The 23,813-nt window shown below is 53.5% G+C and overlaps 1 protein-coding gene across 8 annotated transcripts in view; it reads left to right on the plus strand.

Moving 5' to 3' along the window:
* Positions 1 to 23,813, plus strand: part of Kcnj12 (potassium voltage-gated channel subfamily J member 12) — a 42,791-nt gene that overhangs the window by 13,332 nt on the left and 5,646 nt on the right. For 2 of the 8 annotated variants that reach the window (XM_023700167.1, XM_023700166.1), the window contains 3 exons: positions 18,927 to 19,048; positions 22,291 to 22,340; positions 22,496 to 22,792. In XM_023700167.1, coding sequence (XP_023555935.1) covers positions 22,531 to 22,792 — 262 coding nt within the window. In that variant the 5' untranslated portion in view covers positions 18,927 to 19,048; positions 22,291 to 22,340; positions 22,496 to 22,530. Of the gene's footprint in view, positions 1 to 17,143; positions 17,223 to 18,926; positions 19,049 to 20,828; positions 20,950 to 21,463; positions 21,582 to 21,824; positions 21,882 to 22,290; positions 22,341 to 22,495; positions 22,793 to 23,813 lie in introns of those variants that run through there. The other 6 variants (XM_023700170.1, XM_023700169.1, XM_004640319.2 and 3 more) reach the window with 6 other exon arrangements.

Consider the following 23,813-nt stretch of genomic DNA (forward strand, 5'->3'; position numbering starts at 1 on the left):
AAAAAAAATAAAAAATTAGGGTTTTTTTTCCATGATTTTTTTCAGCATAAAAATAAGCTTTTTCTTAAAAGTTTAAAATAACTCACCAGAAATTTATATGGCCCTGAAACATATTTAAGAATAAATTCCTTAATTATTTAAAAAGAAAAAAAAAAAAAGAAAAGAAAGGCCTGGCGGAGCAGAGCTGATGAGAAGCACGAGTGATCAAGCTTTCTTCTCCCTGTGAGCTCCATGTCCAACATGGATTGGCCCAGGTGTCCTCATTCTTGCCACCGACCAGGCTGGGAACTGGCAGACCCTGCTTAGTTCTTCTAAGCAGACTCAGACTGTGAGACTCATGCAGGGGAAGCTTTGCCAAGGTCCTTTGAAAGCTCTCAGGGTGGGCAACATGCTCTGTGCCTCTTTCCTAAATAGAACTGGGGCTGGTCTCTCCATCTGCCCTGCACCCTAGGTGAGCCTCAGGCTCTGGGGAGGTAGATCTCTGGGGAGCCATGGGATTACCTTGCTTCTTGTGGGGACCACCAAGTTGTTGGTCGCTAAGTTATTCATCCATTTAACTTTGAGGATCAGATCCCCAAGATCCCCAAGCAGAGGGCTGGCACTGAATTGACAAATTTTGGCAGGCAGGAGGTGGGATGGATGCTGGCCCTGCAGATGGCTACTGTGGGGCCTGTGTCCCTCAGGAGGAGTGTCTACGCCTTCAAGGCCATCTCCAGGGCCCCTGGCAGAAAGGTTCTTCGCTGCCTGCCTCCCCAGAACCTCTGAACTTGGGGAGCAGGAGTTAAGGGGCGAAAAGCCCCAAGCACAGTTGCTGTCTCTGTTGCTGAGGTGGCCCATCTGTATGCCTCATAGAGCCTCTGTCACCACTGGCCCTGAACCTGAGCTTGGGATTCTCATCTAGACCCTCTTCTTCCTGGCCTATCCTGAATCTGCTCTTCTTGACCTACACCCCATGCCTGCACCTTAGATCCTGAGGCCCAGCTCTCCCCATCCACCTGGACTTTTGTTCACTGTGAAAGATCAGAGAAGAGGATTTCCACTGATTCCTGCCATGGCTGCCTGCTGCCCAACACTGGCCCTTCCCTTCCTGTAGGTGGCCTGTCACCCTCATGTCCACATGTACTCTCTCCCTGAGGCCATAGCTATACCCAGGCTACTTCACACCACTGGATTCTTCCCTAGACTCTGGTCGGAATGATACCATCTGGAGTTCACCATCGAGAACCCACTGGGACTGGCACTGCTCCCCGTGGCCCCAAGACCCTCCAGGGGTCACTACAGAGTCCTGCCTTATGGCGCAGACTGACTGTAGACCGTCCAGGGGGAGATCCATGTGGAGTCAGGAAGGCACCAGGGAGGGAGGCAGAGGAGAGGCCTAATGGTTGGGCTGGGCCAGTCAGGGTGCACAGAGACCGGGTAGGGAGCAATTCTGTGGTGCCAGGAGGCCACAGCAGCTCTTCTGGCAGTATTTATTTCATACAGTAATGAAAGTTCCTTCCCATGCTGTGGGGTGGTCTGTGGGGTGGCTGTGGCTCTGCTGAGCAGCTTGGAGCTGTTGGACTTAGATCTGTCAGGCTGTGCCTGGGTTCAGATCTGCTCCCTATGTCTCCTCTCCAGCTGGAATGAATGCTGATTGATTGATTGCAGTACTGGGGATTGAACTTTTGCACTGAGCTAGATCTCCAGCCCATTTTTGTTGTTTACTTTGACACGAGGTCTCCCTAAATTGCTCATACCGGCCTTGACCTTGCTGTCCTTCTGCCGCAGCCTCTTGGAGTGCCAGGATGACAGGTGTAGGCCACCACACTCAGCTCTCAACATTTTTTTTTTTTTTTGAGGTGAAATTCACAGCCTATATAAAATGAGCCACTAAAAGTGGACAATTCAGGGCCTTTGAGGACACGCACAGTGCTATGCAAATGCCCCCTCTACCTAGCCCCAAGTCATCTCTCCAGAAGGAAACCTGGCCTAATGGGCAGTCACTTCCTGCTTACTCCCCACCCTAGACCTGAAGCCAACAGGCTTTTCTCTCTGTGGATTTCCTAATCTGGATGTTTCATAGAGTGAAATCCTGCAGCGCATAGCCCTGGGTGCTTGGGTTCGTCACAGTGTGCTCGCTTCAGGGGCCTGTGTGGGCACCCCCCCTTTCTCTGTGGTGGGCACTGTCCTACTGTGTGGCTGCACCACATGGTTTTGTCCATTCATCCACTGTCAGACACCGAGGCTGTCTTCTCCTTTGGCTGCGGGACCAGAGCCACTGGGAACATTCCTGGGCATGGCATTGTCTGAACACCTGTCTGCAGTTGCCTGCTGTACCCAGAAGTATGATGGCAGGGGTAGGTGGCAAACAGTGATCTGCTTTTGAGGATCTGTCACCTTTAAAAGCTGTCTCCCAGCTCTAACGAGCACAGTCCTGACCTCCAGCCTCACCCCCTCCTCGGTCGGCTCCAGTGCCCACATCTCTTCTCGCAGAGTCCTTTGCTTCTCTCGGTTTCTCTTTACCTTTAGCTGTCTCTGAAAATGTCCAGAACAGGGTCATGATGTCCTTCACAGTCACCTCCTCCTTTGCTCCATGCACCAACCCCGCACAACACTGGAAGCGCCATGGTGGGTATGTGCCCACCCAGCACCCAGCTCCTGCCCCCCACTACCTCCTTCTTTCTGGGGCTCAAGCCTCTCCTCTTCACTCCTTTCCCTGTGCCTTGGTCAGTCCTGTGTCCTGCACTGCCCCTTCCCAAGCTCTGGCTGGTGTCTGAGCCCCCCAATGTAATTGGCCAGGGCAGAGCTGGGAGCTGGGGCCACTGCTTGAGGAGAAGAGTTCCTGAGAGACTCACAGTTTCCTCCCAGCAGGTGCCTTCTGGCCCCTGGGTGGGAAGGCTGAGCCTGGAGGGAGCCCATCATGGGCTGGGCAGCTCCTGGCTGTGGGCGTTGTTGGTTGCACTTCTGGGGACCTGGGCTTTCCACCTGAAAAGAGATCTTAGGAATAGCAATCTCCCTCCTTGGCCTGTGGCTGTGTTGACCCAGGATGACTTGTGCCCAGTTCTGTAAGTGTGGCCTGCTGGGTCCTGGGGCTGCAGTGACTCCCCCAGCACATGCCACCAAGCTCTCCTTTGCCTCAGTGTCCCAGATGGAAGCAGGAGTAATAAACTGCTCACATGAGGTTTGAGTGGTGTGCGTCCAGGGTCCCTGCAGGCCTGGCTACAATCAGTGCTCAGGGTGTGCTCAATTGCAGACCATGGCCACAGGTGTGTTGTGTGCCTGGTGGTGCCCGGTCCTCGGGCTGCTGTAATGGGATGCCAAGACAGACAGATGACGGATCACAGATGCCCCTAACTGGCTTCTTTCTCTGGGCTCCACCCCAGCTGCAGCTGCTCCATATAGGGCTCCAGGCCCAGCTGATCCCCGACCCCCTAATCAACCTGTCAAAGCTGAGGAGTGGCAGGAGCACACACCCCATCCGAGCTATGCCCAGAGGATGCATTGGAGAGGCTCCAAGCCACCTGCCCCTCAGCCTGCGGAGCTGCTGTGGGAGTGTGGGCTTTGTGGACCCTCCTCTCCTTCCAACCCTGCATCCTCAGAAATAGAGCCTGCACAAGTGGATTCAGTAGAGCCCAGGGCCAGCTGTGTAGACAGAGCCAGGCTGTCTCCATGGCAGACAGACAGTGTAGATGTTTGTGGCAGTGTGGACAGATGTACATTGTGGAGATGGGAAGAGCTTGGTGGGGAGGGGGACAGCACAGAGGGCCACCCTTGGCTGCATGTGTGCTGGGACCCCATGGAGGTTGGTCCCACAGGGAGCGTTGATGTGTGGACCTCATTGGCAGAGTGGGAGGAATGCTGCTTAGATACCTTCACTCTAATGTCTGTATGTGAAGTGGCCAGCGTGGAAGGACATGGACATTCTGCATGAGTGTAGGCATATGAGGGTCCTGGTTGGCCCCTCCCCTGGGCTTTGTTCTGACCCTTAGTAACTTCCACCTCCTCTCATGTAGTCACTGCTGTTTGAGGCCCTGGCTGGAATCTGAAGGCCAAATATCCCTTAGTCTCCTGGGACTGGGACCTCCCTGTACCTGCTCTTCCAGTTCCCTGTCCCATCGGCTGCAGGGGAGTACCCCTGCTGGGGCCTGGGAGCATGTGCCGCAGGAGTCGCATGCTTAGAAGTTCATGCTGTTGAGCATCACTGTCATGCAATAGTCCCAGAAGCTGTGGGACACTCGTGTCCCCTTAGTGTGGATGAGAACAGTGATGTGCAGAGAGGTTTAAGGAAACTTCCCAGGGTACCAGAAACTCCCCTGAGCTTAGATTATATAATCCAGCCTTCAGAAGGTCAATTTAAGGCCCTCAAGCAGTCTGTCCCCCTACCTGGCTCTGCACCCATGGCTGGCCTGGTTCACCTTGGCACTGCCATTCAGAACTTCATGGCTGAGACAGTGTCACCCTATGCAGCCTCATCCCATTGCAAGCTTCACCCTGGGCACAACCTCACCCTCTGTATGTATCGCCCCTCTGCGCAGCCTCACCATGCACACAGCCTCCACAGCTCCTTGCTGGTGCTGAGGTCCCTTCTCTGCCCCATTGCCTTCCTCAGGCCCAGGACCATCCACTGCCGTGGGCGCTGTGCTGCCCCCATGGGCTGGGGCTGGGCAGGCTCTGTGCAGTGAGGGCCACTGCAATTCCTTGTTCCAAGAGCAACCAAGCACCATTCTGTGTCAGACGTTGACTTGTCCCACTCATTCTCCTCTGTGCCCATTTAGCAGACAAGGCTACAGGGCCTGGGGTGCAACTCCACAGGACTGATGCTTGCCCCTTTGCCCCCTAGTCTTCTGCTGCCTGCTCCATCAGAGTGGTGGGGCAAGTGGTGGAGCAAGTGCTAGGGCATGGCCTGAGCCGGGAAACATCTTCCCAGGGCCAATCATTTGGGCCCACGATCCACAGAACATGGCTTCTCCAAGCATGGGAATAGATGGATACTGCAGGGTACTGTAGGTCACTAGTGGTGGCTTTTCCTGTACCATCAGCTGAACTGAGGAAAGAGTTCATATATTAACAGAGTCCAGAATCCATATATTAACACTTTTTTTTTTTTTTAATGGAACTGGGGATTGAACTCAGGCCCTGCGCTTGCCAGGGAAGCACTTATTCCACTGGGCCATCTCTCCGGCCCGAGAGGATATATTAGAGCATAGAAGGGGGGTGGAGTTCGGCTGTCGTCTGTCTGTAGTCTTTAGTGTATGAAGATCACGTTCATGCCTCGGTTTCCTTACCTGGAAAATGATAATATTTGGCTTGTAGAGCTCTCATGAGGTTTAAAGGAAAGAAACAAGGTACAGTACTTAGGGGCAGTAGACACAGTAAGTGCTCCACAAAGGTAAGCTCCCACTGTGTGTTACTGCTGTTGTGCACACAGGTATGATGCCCGCGCCCTGTGCCTGCCCTGTGCTGAGTGATGTGGGGTTCCAGAGAAGGAAGGACAGCGTCTTAACTTGAGCTGAGGGGAAAGGAGGTGAAGATAGTGAATACCCAGTGTGGCCAGGCTGTGACACAAAGCCCCGGGCCCTGTGTTCCCTGCTAGGAGCACAGCTTGGGCGGAGGCTGGGAGGTGGTAGCTTTGGGGAGTTTAGTGTGGCCAGCAGGTAAACTGTCAGAAAATACTAATTTGTTTCCTTTCCAGAAACTCTCTGTGGCATTGTTGGGCCCACGGCAGGGTTGTGCCACAGGACTCTTGAGGCTAGTGGCCTGGTCACCGGCCATGACCACATGTGCCATCAGTGCTGGATGGGCAGCTTATCCCTGTGGTGCCCCTGGGATGATGATTGGTGTTCTCCTCTGTCAGGCATGGTTGCCCCTGGAATGACAATTAGTATTTCTCTGTGCCAGCTGTGGCTCTAAGCTCACCAATTCTCACAATAATCTTGTCTTACTGCCCCATGTTACCGATGGGGAAAGCGAGGCAGAAGAGCGGAAGTGACCTGCGTGGGGTTTTGCTGTGACTCAGCAGCAGAGCTTGGGCAGAGGTTGAGCCCTGGCCAGGGTATGCTGGGTTCACCTTGGAGCCTCTCCAGTTGGTGGCCCAGGCAATTGCCTGTGTGACCCTCCCTGTCCTGCTGGGTAGTGCCCTGAGTAGGTCTCTGAATCCAGTCCTGCTGTCTCTCGACTTCTCAGGTGTACATGGGTCCCTGCTAGGCCTGGCATGTGGCTGCTGTGGTTTGCTGGGGGGTGGGCAGGGGCAAGGGCTCTCTGTAGGTACCACCTGCCAGGGCATCACACAGGCAGCTGCTGTAGAGCTTATCACATGCCTTGTTTCTTGGTCTTCAGTGTGTATTGGTCTTGGTGGCTACAGCTGGGTGGTGCCTCTGCAGGTCCTGCCCTGGGCTTGGCTTCTTGAGGGACCCTCAGCCCTCGCAGGGGCATTAGGACCCACCTTACAGATGAAGACACTGGGGCCCCAGGAGACTTGCCCAGGCTGAGGCCAGCCTTCTAGCACCTGTCCTCACTGGATTCAGGAGAAGCCTTTGGTTTTGGGATCCCCAGGGGTAGACAAGGGCTTCCCAGAGGCCTCTAAATCAGGGCTAATGTGGAGGGCCTGTCCTGCCCAGGGTGAGGGGCTGGCTCCTTCTCTGAGAATGACAACCAGACGTTGGTGCTGTGATCAGAGGCCTCACACACTTGTCATTGTCCTGACCACTTGGCCCTGGAATCCTTGTGCTGGCCAAGCTGGGCCTCCATGTGGCACCTGAAAGGGGTGGGTGCCATAGCAGATGTCCCTGGTGGGCGTAGGGCCTCAGGCAGTAGGAGGGGGTGACTGTCCTGGCCATTCTCATAGCCCCAAGCTGTCCCTGGAGCCTTGAGTGCAGGTGTTTGGGAGGCCTGACTCCAGGTCATAATTTGGGAGTCACCCAGGCCCCATATGGGAGTACATTGTCTCTCAGGGTCTCGTGTCCATTCTGGGCCACGTGACCCTGAGCAAGTCTCTGTCTCTCAGCCTCCGTTTTGTCATTGTGAAGCAGGAGCCATGCTGACATCTCCCCATAGGGCTGCTCTAGGATGCAGTTAGGGAGGCCACATGCTGTGGCAGGCGCTCCACAGGCTCTGCCTCTCACAGGCTGTGTGGCCATGGTAAGGCATTTGGCCTTCCTGGCCATTATTTTCCTCATCTGTCAAATGAGGGTAGCAGCTGCCTCTTCCCAGCTGACAGCGAGGCGGCCCAGGTAAAGTCCCTGGAACTGTGATCAAAGTTCCTGCACCAGCTGCTCAGTAAGGGTCACCCCAAAGGATGCAGGAAACCTCAGGTTCTCAAGCTTAGGAGCAAGTCTTTGGCCTAGCCCTGTCCAAGTGGGGGTTGCAGCTCACGGCTGCCTGCGGGGAGCGGATCACCGGCGGTTTCATCCTGAGCACTCTTGTCTGATGGAATATAAATAGCAGGCGATGTTTTCGAGCATGGATAGGAAAGCGTCTGTGGGTCGGGCTGGGCCCTCCCTCTCCACCCAGCAAAGGGAGCGGAGGCCGATGAGCTGGCCTGGGGACCAGAGGGAGACAAGAGCTTGTGAATAAATCATCATGTGACCCGAGCTAATGTACTGGCCACAGGCACTGTGTGCAGTTAGTGCATTAATTGTCCAGAAAGGGTGACTTTTGTGTGGGTGTGGCTCAGCGTCCCTAGGTTTGCTATGTGCCTGCTGTCTGGGGTGCCCATTTCGGGGTCTTGGTGATTTGGATCACCTCCAGCAGTGTTGCCTCCACCCTTGCCATGGGCATCCTCCTTGACCACTGTCCCCTGAGTGGCTTTCCTGGGCCTCTGAAGGGACATGGCACGTGGGGACACAGCCAGCCTGGCTCACGCAAATTGAGATCTACACTCTGACTCTGGTGGCCCTCAGCTGGGGCAGGGCTGTATGCTAGGTGGGGTCAGGGGCTGTTGTGCAGAAATGGGGGTTGAGTGTTGGCCCCTCCCACCTCCCTTTCTCCATCCAGCCTTTTTGTGTTCAGTGGTTGGCTTTTTATTTTCTTTGAAGTAAGGCTATCCCAGACTAACCTGCTCCTGTCCTGTTGCCAAGGTGACCAGACCATCTTCGCCACCCTGCGGCCATTGCCAGGCTTGGGTGAGGGACTGTGGTGCACACATATGTGTGTAGCCCTGGATGCGGGTGTATGGACATGGGTGCATGTGTGTACATGCTGTGTACACATGTGTACAAGGATAGACATGTGGAGATGCATCAGTGTGTACACAGACCTGCTGACACACCCGGTGGGCTTCCCACGTGCTCACAAGCGGCCATGCACACAGACACGTGTCCTAGGTCCTGAGGTCCTGCCAGGTGCCTTCTCTGGCTCCAGAACCACCTGCACAGCAGCTGTGGGAAAGAACCTACCAACCCCACCAGGCCAGACTTCCGCCCCTGCCACCCTATAGCACAGGGGTCCCTCCATAGCTCTCTCCTGAGGGGGAGAGCTCTGTGGCGGCATATTCTGTGCTCAGGAGCAGAAGTCTGGGTACCTATGTGGAGTCCCATGCCCAGTCCATGTGTTAGGGTGCTTTCCTCTTGTCTCAGGTCCTGTGCCAGTCTTTCCCAAGGTCACCTCCTGAGATAAACTTCCTGCTCCCAAATCCTTTTCTCAAGGCCTGTTTGTCAGGAAGGTCTAAAAGCACACATACTCCCTGGGACATGTATGCATGCAGGCATGGGTGTGTCACTAGCAGAGGCCTTACACAGCGCTAAGAGCAGGAACCTCAGTGCTGGACTCATGCCAGGCATTTAGTGTAGCCCGTAGGCCCATTATAAAGATGTGGAAACCTGGGTGGGGATTAACCGCAGAAATGTGTGCCCAGCGGTGGACATAGGCAAGCGGACATAGGAGCCTCCAGGGCCCCAGACAGCCTCTGTCTGCCCTGTGGGCACCAGCTTGAGTATGGAGGGGGTAGCCCACCACCTTTACAGCTGGCAGACCTTCTCTGGCAGTGTTTGCCATGCCACCGGGGGCATTGGAATCCTTTTCGGAGCCTGTTTCTTCCTCTTGGGGCAAGGATAGTCTCTGCTGGCATCTCATAAAGTTGTAGAGAGGTGTACACCGCAGGCATGGAACAAAAGCTCTTCCTTCTTGACAGACAGGAGCAGGCTTTTCCTGAAGCTCTCAGCAGCTTGGAGGTCTGCTGGTCACACCCATGCTCCTCTGAACAGACCTTGTCCTCCTAGGGCTGGGCTCAGTGAGGAGCAGCAGCCCACAGTCACGCTGTGCTTCTGACCTCACAGGCTCCACCTGCTGTGGGTTCCTGAGCTGTGCTCCTTACAGTGCCAACTGACTGCTATCCGAGAGCAGGCAAGCTGTGTGGTCAGGGAAGGCTGCCTGTAGGAGGTGGTGCTCAGCTGACACCTGTATGAGGCAGCTCTCACTTCTGCCAGAGACAGCAGGGTTGGCAGTAGGTCTTGGGTCTCTGTTCCTACAGTCCTGGAAGTCTTGGGTTCCTGTCCCTACTCTGCCATGGATCAGCTGTGTGGCCCTGGACATGGTGTTTGGCTTCTCTCAGTCCCATTTTCTTGCCCCTGTAATAAGCAGCAATAGCAGGAGTAGAAGTGGGGTGGGTGTCATGGTGCTGGCTATTCCTGATGATAGCATGTGTGCAGAACCAGGCTGTAGGGTCAGAAAAGCCTGTGAGGCCTTAAGAGGTCAGTGCCTTGGCTATGGGGGTCAGAATAGCCTCAGGGGATCTGTTGGGTGCCCTGTAGCTTCAGGGTGTCCCAGCTCCTAGTAGTGGGGGCCATAGAGCTGCAGTTTACTGGGGATTAGATGAGAGAATGCCTAGCAGGCTGATGCTGTCCATACCATCTGGAAACATCCTCAACTTCAAGTTCTGGACCTGTATCTCTGGCTCAGGTGGGTCTTCTACGCTCCAACACCTGAGGTTTGACTTGGGAGGAAGTGGCTGAACTGCAGAAGCCCCTTGGGGGTGGGGAAGGGGTATGTGGTGGCCCTGCCCAGACCTCTCAGGTGCCTTCCTGCCCCATCTTCTCAGTGCTCCCCTTCCTCTCCTTAGGCTCTGCTACTTGCCCTAGCCTCAGGGCCTTTGCACTTGCTACCTCTGCCTGGAGCCCTGTTTCCTGCCTGGCTGTCTCCTGGCTGGCCTGGAATCTCACCATCCTGGTGACCAGGCCACATCTCTTACATCCTGTGTCTTCTGGGATTTGTGTCTTTATCTGTTAGGACACCAGGAGCACAACCTTCCACCGTGCATGCCACACCGTGCACACAGCCAGTGCTCAGAAAGGACAGGTCTGAAGAATGAATGGGCAAATGAATGCAGGAGCAGGCAGGCTGCCCTGCCATTCTTTGGGTGTGGCCCTTGATGGGACCCCGTTGAGGCCCAGCCCTTGCCTTTGTTGCTGGGCTGTGGATGCTTTTGACCTCCTCTTTCTTGGGACATTTCTGTATGCAGGAGAGAACCCACCTAGGACCACACAGGTTCCAGACACTATCAGCTAAGGCCTCTCTCAGTGCCCTGATTCGTAATTAGCATCTGTTGCCTGATGGCGCCTCAGCCTGTGGGACCTGCCAGAGGCTCTAACACCAGCTGTGCTCTAGGCTGGAGGGAGCAGGTGCCGCCCTGGATGCCGCATGGTCCCCTGCATGCTGTGTGCCCAGCAGGGAGCTGCTGTGGTCCCTCTGCATTGTAGAGGGACCTGTACAGCACCTGGTTTGCAGAATGGCAGGGAAAGTTCCAGTTATTATCTCTTCACTTAAGGTCATAGACTGCCCGGCAGCCCCTGGGCTCCCCGCAGAAGGCTGGGCAGCCAGCAGAGGCAGCAGTTCCTCTCCTGAGCGAGCGCTCAGGGGTCTTGGGACTTACCAGCAGTGTTCATTGATTTCATTGATCACTATTTCCATCAAAGGACAGAACTGCAATCATTTACTTTGTAGATCTTAGCTGGCTTTCTTTTTCACTCTAGCATCAGGCAATATTTCATTCTTTTTTAAATTTTATTTTATTTTTATATTTATTTATTTATTTATTAAATGTTTCCTTTATTTCTTTTTTTTTATGGTCAGCTCAGCCCACCCTGTGGGCAGGGCTGGCATGGCATGTGGTGCTGGGGATCGAACCGAGGTCCCTGCATGCCTGCCTAAGCAGGCAGGCGCTTTAGACCACTGAGCTATCTCACCAGCCCTTAATTTTATTTTTTTTAAAGAATACAAAATGTTAAAAAAATTAGAAACCATACAAAATTTCATTAAATAAAGTAATAGAAATTGGACAGTGTTGTTGTATTGCATAATGTTATCTTCAAATTAAATATTTCATTTTGTAAAATAGAATAAGTACTCTGCGAGCCAGGAAAGAGGAGGTTGGTTTTATAGGCAGGAAAATACTTAAGAAAGCAGAAACAAGCAAAAACTGGATTGGTCATTTCACAGTGACTTTTCTTATAGGGCAGGGACAGGAAGACAGACAATAGAAAAACCAATGAATAGTTAACATCAGATTAATCAGGTTATAATTTTTGTAGCGGGATAAAGGCAAAGGAAACTTCATCATTATACTGATTGAAAGTGGCCCATTTGGGAAATTTTCTGTGACCTCTGATTTCTCCTGGTTTATTGGAAGGGCAGATAAAAAGCTCAGTTTTAGCTTGGTGGCCTGGAACTTCGGCATGGCATGAGTGACTCCATTTTGATCTTTAATCTTATCTGTGGAGGCCAGTGAAGGAGCTTACTCCAAAACAATGTACTCTTACCGGGTGTGCTGATGCTCACATGGAGTCCCAGTACTCAGGAGGCTGAGGCAGGAGAATCAACATGAATTTGAGGCCTGTTTAGGCTACATAGTAGGTTTAAGGCCAGCCTGGGGCTGGCCAAATAACTCAGCGGATTAAAGTGCTTGCTTACGCAGAGGCACAGGCAGGGGCTGGGGGTTCAATCCCCCGGCCTGCTGTGCCGGCTCCGCCCCAGGGGCTTGCTGAGATGGTGATTGGGACTGGGTGTGTTGGTGCACGCCTATAATCCCAGCACTTGGGAGGCTGTAAACAGGAGGATCACTAGGAGTCCGATGTATGTAGTGAGACCCTGAACACCCTGTAGGACCTTCCCTAAATACAGAAAAAAAAAAAAAAAAAAAAAATGGCCAGCCTGAATTACACAGTGAGACCCTGTCTCAGAAACGACTCTTTCCCCCTAGCAATGTCCTCTTGTCATATTTACTTAACACCTTGGTTCCTTCCTTAGGTCCAGCTGTGGCACCCACCGGAGCCTGGTCCAGTCCTGCCTGGCTTCTGTTCAGCCCTGTCTCCTTGGACAACCCTTCTGTGGCCTAGAGATTAAGAGCTACATCCTAGGCTCTGTCATTAGTTTTCCAACCTTGGTGGGGTTGCAACAGCTGCACCCAGGGCCACCCTCCTGGCTAACTGTGGGAGAAATGCCCAAGCCAGGTCTTCTAAGTCTCCCAGTTAGGCTCAGAGGGCCAGGAGGACCCCAGTTGCCCCCAGGCTTGGCCTAGAGCCCCCTGCTGGCCAAGCGCGCGCAGCTGATATTTCCTGGCCCAGAGACTGGGGTTTGAGGATGATAGTCCTCCCCTTCCCTGTTGGGGCTCCCCGCTGTGAACAGTTAATAGAAGAGGGTGGTGAGAGACTGCCACCACCTTCTTCCTGTGACAAGGTAACCAGGACCCCAAGGGATCTCTCAGTTGACAGTGGCAAACTGAGGCCGGAGTGAGCAAGGGGCAGGGAATGGTTCTCAAGCAGGCAGCAGCCCTATGTGCCTTCTGGGGCCGCAGGTCTCAAGGACATTGCTGGGGGCACAGGGGTGGGATCTTGATTCCTCAGCCTCTCCTCTGCCCTCCTCAGAAGCAGGCCCCAGGTCAGGGTCCCTCAGTGAGGGCAGTTAGATCCAGACCTCATGCTTGGAAGCACAAAGCATGGGGCACTGGAATTGGGTACTGAAGCCTGTGGAGGAGCTTGAGGGAGAGAGGGGAAGAAAGGGCATTGGGTAGGGGTTCTGGCATGTGGCAACAGAAGGCATAGGAAGTAGTTCTTTGAAGTGCCCTTCCTGCAGTTACCTCCAGGCATTGCCACGTGCCCAGCTGGCTGGGTGTGTCCAGCCAGCCTGCTCTCTTCCTGACCTGCCATCTTCTCATCCTGCCATCCATCCGTGTGGTCTCTGCTGTGTCCTCTTACCCTAGCAAGCCCAAGTCCAGGCCCTCTGCCTTCCTTGGGCAAGTTACTAGCCAGCCTTGGGGCCTTCGTCTGTTGTCCCCATGCACTGCCCTCATTCAGGTCTTGAGAGACATCTCCTCAGAGATGTCCTCTGACCTCTGGGAAGTTTTCCAATGGTCTCTGAAAGTATGCAGGTCCTTGTCCTCCCCAAGCAGTGCTTTGTCTGTCATGCCCACTGGAGCAAAGGCTCCAGCTCGAAGTCTGGACACAGCAGAGGCTGTGTAAGTGCCGCTGGCCAGCTGGGTGGGTGCTGAGAGCTCTTGGGCTGCATGTGGAGTGGGCCTGGCTGCGCACTCAGGTCCTGGCTGTGGAGTGGCCCTGGGATGTGGTGACAGCCCTTGGCAAGGCCCTCTCCCCCTGGACTCTACCTTGACAAACTCAGTCTCTGCCCAGGCCAGGGTAAACCCCCAGCCTCTTGGAGATCTTCCAGACCCTCATAGGAATTTGTTCTGAGAATAAAGCCAGACATAGAAAATGGGCAAGGAAGAAAGGAAGTGAAAAAAACAACCATCACAGTGTTTTCTAGCACAGAGTAGCTGGGCCACCTGTGGGCCTGAGACCCTGACCTGCCAGGGTTTCCTCCTCCATCAGCGGTGGAGGCCATTCCACTTGGAACTTCTTTGATGCAGTGAGCAGAAGCCAGACACTTCATTCCAGGGGCCCAAGAAGCACTGCTTGGGGAAAAGCAGCAGAGGAGCTGGAGAAACCTTGGAAGCATCATGGAGGAGGTGTCCTTTGAGCTTAGAGCGTGCACTGAGTCCTGAAAGGCAGAGCAAGGCATCCCCCCCAAGCCACGGTGAGGGGCCAGCTCACACTCGGGTGGGTATCGTTGAGCTGTTGAGGGTCATGTGACCCTCAGTGGGGAGCCCAGCCTTAGCCTTCTGCTCATTCTTCCTGCATCCTGCCTTCTTGTTGATTTATAAGAACTCTTTATCTATTGAATATATGAATACATGAATCCTTATTTATTATTTATTTAGTTTAATTTATGTATTTAGTACAGGGTCTCACTATGCGGCTCAGACTCATAGTGATCCTCCTGTTTTCAGTCTCCCCAACACTGGGATTACAGGTGTGCACCACCATGTCCGGACTCGCTCACCAGCTCAGTGTGCCTGTGAGTGGAACCGGCACTGCATGTGGTGCTGGAGATCGAACCCTGGTCCCTGCATTTACCTATGCAGGTGCCTGGTCCGCTGAGCTATCTCACTGGCACAAGAATCCTTTTTATAACAGATACCTATGATTAACATTTTATTTTTGATGGGTTTGGGTAAGCAATGCCATAAATGTTCTTATGTTGGCCATTGCCCAGTCTTCTTTGATGGGCCTTCGGGTCCCAGGCTGCTTCCTGTTTCTGTCATTCAAGTTCTCACTCTCCTGTGTACTTGCCAGATGCCCAGGAGATGCCCGAGACTTGGATCCAGCTGGAGCCTGGACAAACAGCTGTGGGAGAAACAAGCTGTATTGCCTCTGCCCACAGAGGTCCCTCCCCTGGGCATTTGCTCACCTGACAAGTCCAGCCGAGGCCCTGGTGGGCTCTGCGCTCCCTCTGGAGTGAAGTAGGAGCCTCAAGATATAGTGGGCAGGAAGTTCCCAACTGGGCAACAGCCGTGTGCTAACTCAGCCTCGTGATGAGAATTGTTGTTAGGTGTATCTTACGGTTGAGAAAAACAGAATGCAAGAAGGTTCTTTAAAGGACACTATTTAGTAATTTCAGTCTTATGAGGAAATAAAAATCTCATTAAAAGCAAATATACAGGCAATTATAAATGTTGATATGGAACAATGATGTAGAACTCATTTGTATTTTCTATACAACTTAACTGAATAGATAATTAAAAAGTTTTTAGTTTATGTTTTGGACACACACACACACCACACACACACACACATGCACACACCACACACACACACACACACACACACACACACACACACACACACACAAGAAGGTTCTGTGAGTTGCCCCAGGGCCACAGAGGAGGGGACAGAGACAGAATTTGAATTCAGGGCATAATGCCCCAGAGCACTTGTTTTTCCAGACTCTGCTGTGGCCCTTGAGAACCCATAGCTCCTAGGATCAAGCCCAAACTTGTTAGGATAACATCTGACCCGGTTGGAGGGGGGAAGATAACATCTGAGATTCCTCAGACCTCAGTTTCTCTCTTTGGCCAGTGAAGCGTCTTGGTCTCCAGCTGGGCACTTTGTACATGATCACCTTCTCTGTGCTTAGGTGACAAGTACCCTGGCTTCTCTTCACTCACCCCCAGCCCCAGACCTCCTGATACATGAGGGTGCCTGGTTGGAAGGGTGCTGTGTGCCACTGCTCCCCTCCCGCTGGTGTGCACACAAGAGCAGTGAAATTCGGAGGCGGGGAGCACCCTCTCCAGGCCCAGTGGTGAGGAACAGAGCTGGGGTCTGCTCTCAGGTCTGCAGGGCTCCCAGGGCCTTCTTCATGAAACCCTGGGGTGATCGGAAGTGTGTGTTCTGGCTCCTCCCGGGTGCTGTGATCCAAACCAGGCTGAGCCCTCTCCATTCCCTTGTTCCCCTCCTGAGCTCACTGAAACCCCCTGGGAGCTTCCCTAGCCGCCTCTCACCCACCTCCTGCCAGGTTCCCAAGGACTTTGATGTGGTTGTGGTTGCGCTGTGATTGCTGGCTTCCTTGCCGTCTGCCTGTCAAGGCAGGGCATCCCCATGAAGGCAGGTGCCTTCTGGTTTCTCTGCCAGTCCATAGTGCCCAGTGCTCAATTTGACACTGAGAAAACCCTCCAGAAAGACAAACTGCAAGAGGACGTCCCAGAGAGGGCCAGAGCACCAGGCCACAGCATGTTGAAGCAGAACCCGGAGCCCCATAAACCCCCAAGTGCCACCTGCTCCTGTGTCACCACAAAGCCTAGGGATGGGGCATTGCCATCCTAATGGCACCAGGGGCCTCCATTCCTTGCTGCTTCCATGGGCCTGGCGCCAAAGACATCCTATCCCCTTTCTGTCTCCCTGTAAAGGATGTTCTCAAGATAAAAATACTACCAGAGCATTCCCTGGTGTCTGGTGTAACTGTCTTCCAAACTGGTGGAGTCAGAGCCTCTTGCCCTGCCCTCACCTCAGGGCTCAGAGGGTGGCTAGCTACCCCTCCTGGCTGTGTGGTGTGGCCTGACACTGAGGTCAATTGTCCACCCCTCCATCAGGCTCCAGGAAGCAGGGATCACCTGGGCATGTCCTAGACACCAAGGTGAGCCGGGTGCCTGCCCAGGGGTATCTTCTGAGGGTGGTTAGGTGCACACTAGCTCTTCACTGGTGGACTTGCACTTCTGCTCTAGGTGCCTGAGAGGGTGTCAAGTCCCACAATGGCAATAGGAGGGCCTACACTTAGTGTGTATCTGCTATGTGCTTGGTTTGCCCCCTTAAAAGCCCTGAGGCATATGGGGTCCCTCATGTTGTCCCATGGGGTCCAGAGTCTAAGGATGGACCACCGTGAGCCAGGGTAGACAGGTCCCCTAGAGGGCTGGCTGTTGATGCTGCATCCAGAGCCCTGCTGGTGCCAGGGCCTGTCCCTGGCCCTGTGCCTGGCCATACCACCTATCATCTCCTTCAGTTTCCTAGGCACATCCGCTGGGAGGCCAGAGAAGCTGTCATTGTCACCCCCATTTTCTGGAGGAGGAAGCTGAGCCTCAGGAAGGGGAAGTGCCCTGCCCTGTCTCCTGGGGTAGTTTCAACCTTGGCCTTGTTGGCATGGTTTGGCACTGTGAGAGTTCAGCTCTGCCCTTACTGTGGGCTAATCAGGCTTGCCTGATCTCTGTCCAGTGGAAGCACTGGACACAGCCAGCCTCCCTGACCTAGGATGGTGACCACAACCCAGGAAAGTGTTTGGTGAGCTAGGATTGGCTCACACTGTACATCTGGGAAGAGGAGCCTGGACGTGGCGCCTACAGACCTAGGTTCTTATCTCCATGCCAGCACTCACCAACTCTGTGACGTTGGCCAAGTCACTTTTCTGCTCCAAGTCTCTGTTGAATAAAGGTAAGCATAGGTGAGGACAAATAGGGCTAGATTTGTAGGTTGGGGGAAGTCTGCCAGCAAGATCAGAAGCCAGGAATGAGGTTGAGAGCATATATGACAGACCAATGGCCCAATGGGAAGTAGGGAGAGAACTCTTCCCACCCGTGCTTTTTCTTCTGAGACTTCTTTGGCTCTTCCTTGCCAACTCTAGGTGACCAACCTCTTTCAACCTTCATTTCGATCATCAGGTGTGTGACATCGGTCTGTGAGGTAGCTTTCCCAGGACTTAGCTTTCTCACCAGTTCTGAGAATGGAAGAGCTGAGAGACAAACAGTGGGCATGACAGATACTCAAGGACTGATGGGGGATTGGAAAGCAGAGACTGAGAATGGAGAGGCTTACTGAGGGGAAGTGACTCACCTGAAGTCATAGACCTTGTGAGGGGCAGAACTAGGGTTTGAACCCATGTCTGTGTGCCTCTAAATCTAGCACTATAACCTGCTCCAGATGTTTATGATGCAGAGGTGACTCACTAACCATTCCCTTAATCCCAACCAGAAAAGCCAGTGTGATGGTGTAACAAACTAGACTCCCTGTGCCCTTGGAAAGGGCAGGGCCCCATGGACCCAGTACCTGGGAGGTGGGGACCGTCTCGGATGGCTGACCTCTGGAAATTCAGAGCCTCTTCCCACCATTCTCTCCCATGAGCCTCACAGCAGGAAAGGCAGGGGCCTTTTGACAGGAAGTTGATGTTGGGGGACTGCAGACCCAATATGAGTGTGTATGTGGCCATGCAAGTCCCTGGAAGTTACTATGGTCTACCCACCTGTATAATAATCAGTTTACCCATTCATTCCTCTGCTTATTCATCTATCCCATCTTCCCAAATGCCCTCTCCACCCATCCACTTATCCATCCATCCACCCATTTATCCACAAATTCATCCACTCATTCATCCATCTAAACATTCATCCATTTGTCCATCCATCCATCTATCACCCATCCATCCATCCATCCATCCATCCATTTTCTATCCATCTTTCATCCACCAATCTGTCCATCTATCTATATTCCCATCTATCCATTCACCCACACATCCACCCTCCTGTCTGTCCATCTGTCCATCTATCTATTCATCCATTCATCCCTCACCCATTCCCCCACCTCTCTGTTCTCCAGCTCCCCATCTGTCCACACACACTTATCCAACCACCTGACCCAGGGGTGGCATTGGGAAAGCTTGGCAGGTAGTAGCTCTGAGCACAGACAGTCTGGGTCTAGAGTTCTCTTGCGACTGACTCCAGGACAGTGATGTGATGCAAACCTATGGCACATGTGCTGCAGCAGGCTGTTCGTTATATCTGAAAGCTCTAAAAGGTTCGCTACCACTAGTCTAGGAGAATCCCATTACCTGCTTCACTGGAAGGGAATAGCAATAGTTCCAACCTTGTGGGCTTCTGGGGATTGCAGGAGATGATAAAACACTACGATATTTTCTCTGAGGACCCATCTTATTGTTCCCTGGTCTGCTTCTAGATCATTGCCTTGGACAGGACTTGAGTAATGTGAAAGTGTGGTGACATCGGAGCTGGAGGCTGGAGGCCACCTCTCCTCCCATGGGACTTTGGAGGAAGTGAGCAGCACTGTGAGCTCATGTAGAAAGCTCGGAGCCCCCTGAGGAGAGCAGAAGTGTGTGCAGTAACTTGGCTTTGCTCTGTCCTTTAGGATCTACAGGTGACTGGATCCTTCTCTGCGGGGACCTGAAAAATGGCAGCTGCAGCTAATTCAGCCCTGAAAATGGTTGCTTGCCCACTGAGCACCATAACTTAGAAGATAGGATTCAAGAGGTAAGATTCCAGTTCCTGATTGCACCTGTGCTGCTCAGGGTCCATCTTTCAGACACTGTTGGTGCCTCCACCCACCCATTTATTCATCTCTTCTTCTGCCCAACCAACTACCTATCTGACCCCTCACTCACCTTTCATCCATCCATCCAGTAGTTCCATCTGCTATCCATCTACCCATCATCCACCTACCCATTCATCCACCCACCCTTTCACCTGCCTGCCCACCCGCCCATCTATTCATCCACCCACTGACCTCCCTACCTATTCATCCACTCACAATCCATGTACCCACCCACCCCATCCATTCATTACTCATTTCCCCAACACATTCATCTGCTCAACCACCGGCCCACCCACCTCTCCGCCCACCTAACCCATGTATCTGTTTGGTCAGCCCTATCTATCTACCCACCTACCTATCAGCCTGATTTATCTGTCCATCTGCTTGACCACCCACCTGTGTGCATATGTCTCCTCATTCATGATTCTCTCACCTCCTCATCCATTCCCCTATTCACTGCTCATGCCTTGTCCTTTTCCTTTGGGCTAGGAGCATTTCCTGGGCCTCCTCTATGCCGGGCCTGTACCGGCCTCTCTGGCTTCTGAGGTCTATCAGAAATGGGACCAGGCAGATCACTCTTATGCAAGAGTGCAAAGTGGAAAGTGGCTTTTGGCCCTAGCAGAAGAATCCTAGGACTAGAGAATTTCAGAAAGAATTCATGATGAATAAAGAGGAGGAAAAGGGCTTAGAGGAGGTACCATATTGGCTCTGTGGTGCTGTGGGTGCTAGGAGGGGAGCCTGGTTTGGAGCTTTGAGGGGTAGAAGCCTCTGAAGGCCCCAGAAGACAAAGGTCCTAGTGCAAGCAGTTTAGTGGGAAGTAAACTCTGGGTGTTCCAGAAGGCAGTGAGAGAGTGAGACAAGGAAGATAAGGAGCCAATCAGAGGAGTGTTATTGACTTTCAGCAGTTACTGCAGGGGCAACCAACTGGGATTCCATCCAACTAGGAAGAGAGGCAGAGGCCTGCAATCCATGGTCAGAAATTTGGAGCATTGCTTCTGCTCCTGGTGGCCTCAGCTGCCCTGTGCCCATGTAGAATGCACTCCAGGGGCCAGAGGGGATATTCAGGTAAGAAGATGATGGAGTTGGGAAAGTGGTCCTGAGGTGGTGAGGGCTCAGGGATAGAAGAACCATCCTGTCCACCCCCTTGCCATAGTACATTCTGTCTTATGGTGACCTCCTGTCCTGGGTCTCATGGGCTTGAACACAGAAGGCCTGTAACTCACTATACATTCACTGTCTGCAGGCTCTGGGTAAGCACAGGGCCAAGGCTGCCAGAGCCTCTGTCAGCAAGTCACTCCTGGACTGGTGGTTAGGCATGAGAGATCATCTTCCCCTGGAAGTATCAGCTCCCTACCAGCTCTTCATTCCCCTCCACGCCATGCTAGGCTCTCACTGGACAGCCTCAGTCCCCTTGCTGGCCCTCTACTTCCTGGATCTGGACATGCCCACACCAGGAATACCCTTCCTCACTGTCCCACATCGCTGCTCTGCCTCCACTGTGGTTCCAGGGGAGGGGGTGCTAGTGCATGTAGGCTACCCACTGCCCTTTGCTGCATGAAGTATTTTTAAGGAATCTTCATGAGGTAATAAGTGTCCTACCTCTGGAAGTTCCGAACCAGGGCAGGTAGCCATGAGTCACGGCTGATGGGGGTCCCTAAAGCTGATGAGGGTTCTGGTTATGGGTATGAACCTGGAGCTGTTTGTATGTCTTGTCCCCAGATGGAAGTGCAGGGTCTACAGGACTGAGATGAATACAGTGCCACACCAGGGACTGCGGTGCTGGGATGGTGTTTCATCCCCACCCCTAGATTGGAAACGCTGCTCTTCCAAGGTGACCTCTGTGAGTTTCAGTTTCCTCACTAGGAAATAGAGATAATACTTAGTCACAATGTTATTATAGCGATTAAGTGAGTGAGTTTATTCGAACTTTTACAAGAGCACCTGGGAGCGGGTAAGTGGGCTGTACGTTTTGGCCACTGTGCTCATAGCATGGCAGGTCCAGGCAGCCAGGTACTCTGATGGAGGGTCTGCTGATCAGAGCTCTGAGAAGCCCCAAGCCTGTTCCTCCTATCAGTGCTTCCCTGGCCCTGGGAATGTGGACCCAGGCCCTGTCTTGGCTCCTCCCGGATGTTACAGAAACCTGAGTTGCCCAGAGCCTCAGGGACTGGGCATGGGGTGTCCTGCTACATCCGGAGGCCCCTCCCGGTGACTCTCAGGCCCCACCCTTGGGTCGGGTGGCAGCTGCGGTGTGGTGTCCTCTCTATAAGCTCCAGCCCAAATCCCAGCTAATATTCCCAGCACGCCGGACGATAGGAGACTGTGTTTGCGGCACTGTGACTAGCAAGAAGCAGGTGACAAGGCTGCAGCATGAGGGTGACTTCACTGCTGGTTGGGTCTGACCCTTCAGCCCTGAGCTCTGCCTTCTGACGGGTTTTGGGTCTCCCCAGTGTGGAACTGCTTTGTCCAGCTCAGGTAGTGCCTGGCATCCCTCTCTTTCCTCTTCTGGTGAGGCCTGTGTGCCCCACTGGCCACCTAGGCCTTCCCAGAGGGGTCTTAACCTGTCTTAATCTGGGACAAGTCCCTCTTTCTCTTGGCTTTGGCTTTCACATCTATAAAATGCAGAGCTGGCCTCCTTGCTTGCTGAAGACTTCTTGCATCAAAACAAGTCTTCTGATTCCCTTTCTTATCTGATTTCACCATTTGCATCCTATCGAGCCAAGAGCCAGAAACCTGCACATCTCTGGCAGAGGGGACTGACCTACATTTCTTAAAGTGAGCTCTTGAAGACCGCACCGTTGTGTAACCTTGTTGCCATGCTTGTGTTGTGTGGGAGTGTCCCTGGAACCTTGGGCAAGCTTGGCTTGTGGTGCTGGGTTTCTGCTCATGAGTCGCTTTTGGGTCTTCTTTGTGGCTGTGTTCATTTAACTGGTGCCCAGTGAGGGGACTTCCCATACTTGTGATCTGTCTGTCACACGTGCATGCACGCACACTTACACACACACACACACACACGTGCACACATGCCTACGCAATAGAGGGGGGCTGTAAGGGGCCAAGGACTGATGCTCTGGTTGCAACCGTGTCTCTGTCTCTGGTACTCAGTTTCTGGGTGTGTTCAGCTCTGGAAAATGGAGGAACAGGTGTGAACTTGACCTTGTTGATTTTCTCTGTGTGGTTTTAGGAGGAACGTCAACAGAAGTAGGAGTTCCAGGCCCGTCTGTCACTGTCTAGGTGGGTCCCACATGCCCAGCCCTGGTGGAGATGCCAGGAGCCATTGCAGCACCCTCCCCACTGGTGGCTGGCCAGAGACAAGGCCATCGGGCTGTAGGAACAGGCCACCGGCTGGGCTGTCTGGCCTTTGATTCTCACGGTTCTGTTCTCTGCAGGCTTTGAGCTGCTGAGAGCACAAGCTGGAGCAGCCATGACCCGCTGGATGACCCTCCAGCCCTCTAGGCCACGCAAACCCACCGCCCGGGATGTGGCAGCCTCCCGCCGGTGCCTGAGTGCGCCGACCCTGGCTGCCTGCCCCCAGAGGCCTCCACAGTCTGGGGCTGTGCTACATTCCAAGCACAGTCCCCAGGTTCCCCAGCCTTACCAGCTGTCTGCCTCCTGGCCCAGGCAGCAGCAGCAGCAGCAGCAGCAGCCACCTTTACGGCATCGGGCCTCAGCTCCTCAGACTCATGGTGAGGTGGTCAGCTGGAGCATCTGTGGGGGGACTGCAGCAGAGTAGGGACAGGTGTCCCTGGGGAGCTCCCTGGAAGGAAACTTTGCATTGGATGTAGGTGGTTTGGATCTCCTGCTGTTTTTGGCTGTGTGGCTTGGTGGCAGAGGAGGGCCTCTAACTTCTCTGAACCTCATTCAAAGAGTAGAAGTGATGATAGTTGTGGGTTGCTAGAGGTTGACCTGAGGGCGGTGGCTATGCCTGGCTCTTCCTGTGGCTCCCAGGCCTCTATAGCGGGAAGCACGTGTATCTTCCAGGCTGTGGATTCACAGCACAACGAAGGGCCCTCTTGTCTGGCCAGTCATGTGATCTCACTCTCATCTGGAGTTAGGAGCAGAGGTCAGAGACCACGTCCTCTCTAAGACCCTGGCTTCCGTGGACTTGGCCAGGAATGTAGCAGTATAGATGGAGCTGAATCTGGATCTTGCCACCTCCTGCCCGGGGCCTCAGGCAAATCTCTTCCAGTTGCTGAGTCTACAATATGGGGTGACCTTATTGCAGGTCTCTCCTTCTCCCTAGAGGGCCTAAGGGATTTTCAGTAGCTCTGGGAAATTCTCCTTGAGGGCTGCAGTATCTTTCTGGTAATATGGTGGCAGGTGATCAGGACCCTGAGACTCTTGGCTCTGACCTTGTGGTATGAGGTATTGGAATTGGGGTCCTCAGGAGGGAGGCATGTGCCCAACTCCTCAGTGTTCTGTCCCTACCAAGGAGCTCTTGCTGTGCCCTGGAGTCCAGCCTAGCCCAGCCCAGGTAGGCTGAGGTACTGATGGTACAGGACCAGGCAGTCCCATGACCCGTAGCTGAGCCTGGCACCAATGGCCCAAGTGGAGCTTGTAGGGCAGTGGGGGAAGGGACCCAACTGGGTGTTCCAAGCCTGAGAGCAGCATTTGTTCTGTTGGCTGTGGTACACTGAGGGGATTGTATGCATGAGTGTGTTGACCCACGTTACCCCATACTCCAGCAGGCCAAGGGTAATTATGGGA

This window comes from Octodon degus, unplaced genomic scaffold (genome assembly GCF_000260255.1).
Source record: "Octodon degus isolate 3935 unplaced genomic scaffold, OctDeg1.0 scaffold00122, whole genome shotgun sequence".
NCBI lineage: Eukaryota > Metazoa > Chordata > Mammalia > Rodentia > Octodontidae > Octodon > Octodon degus.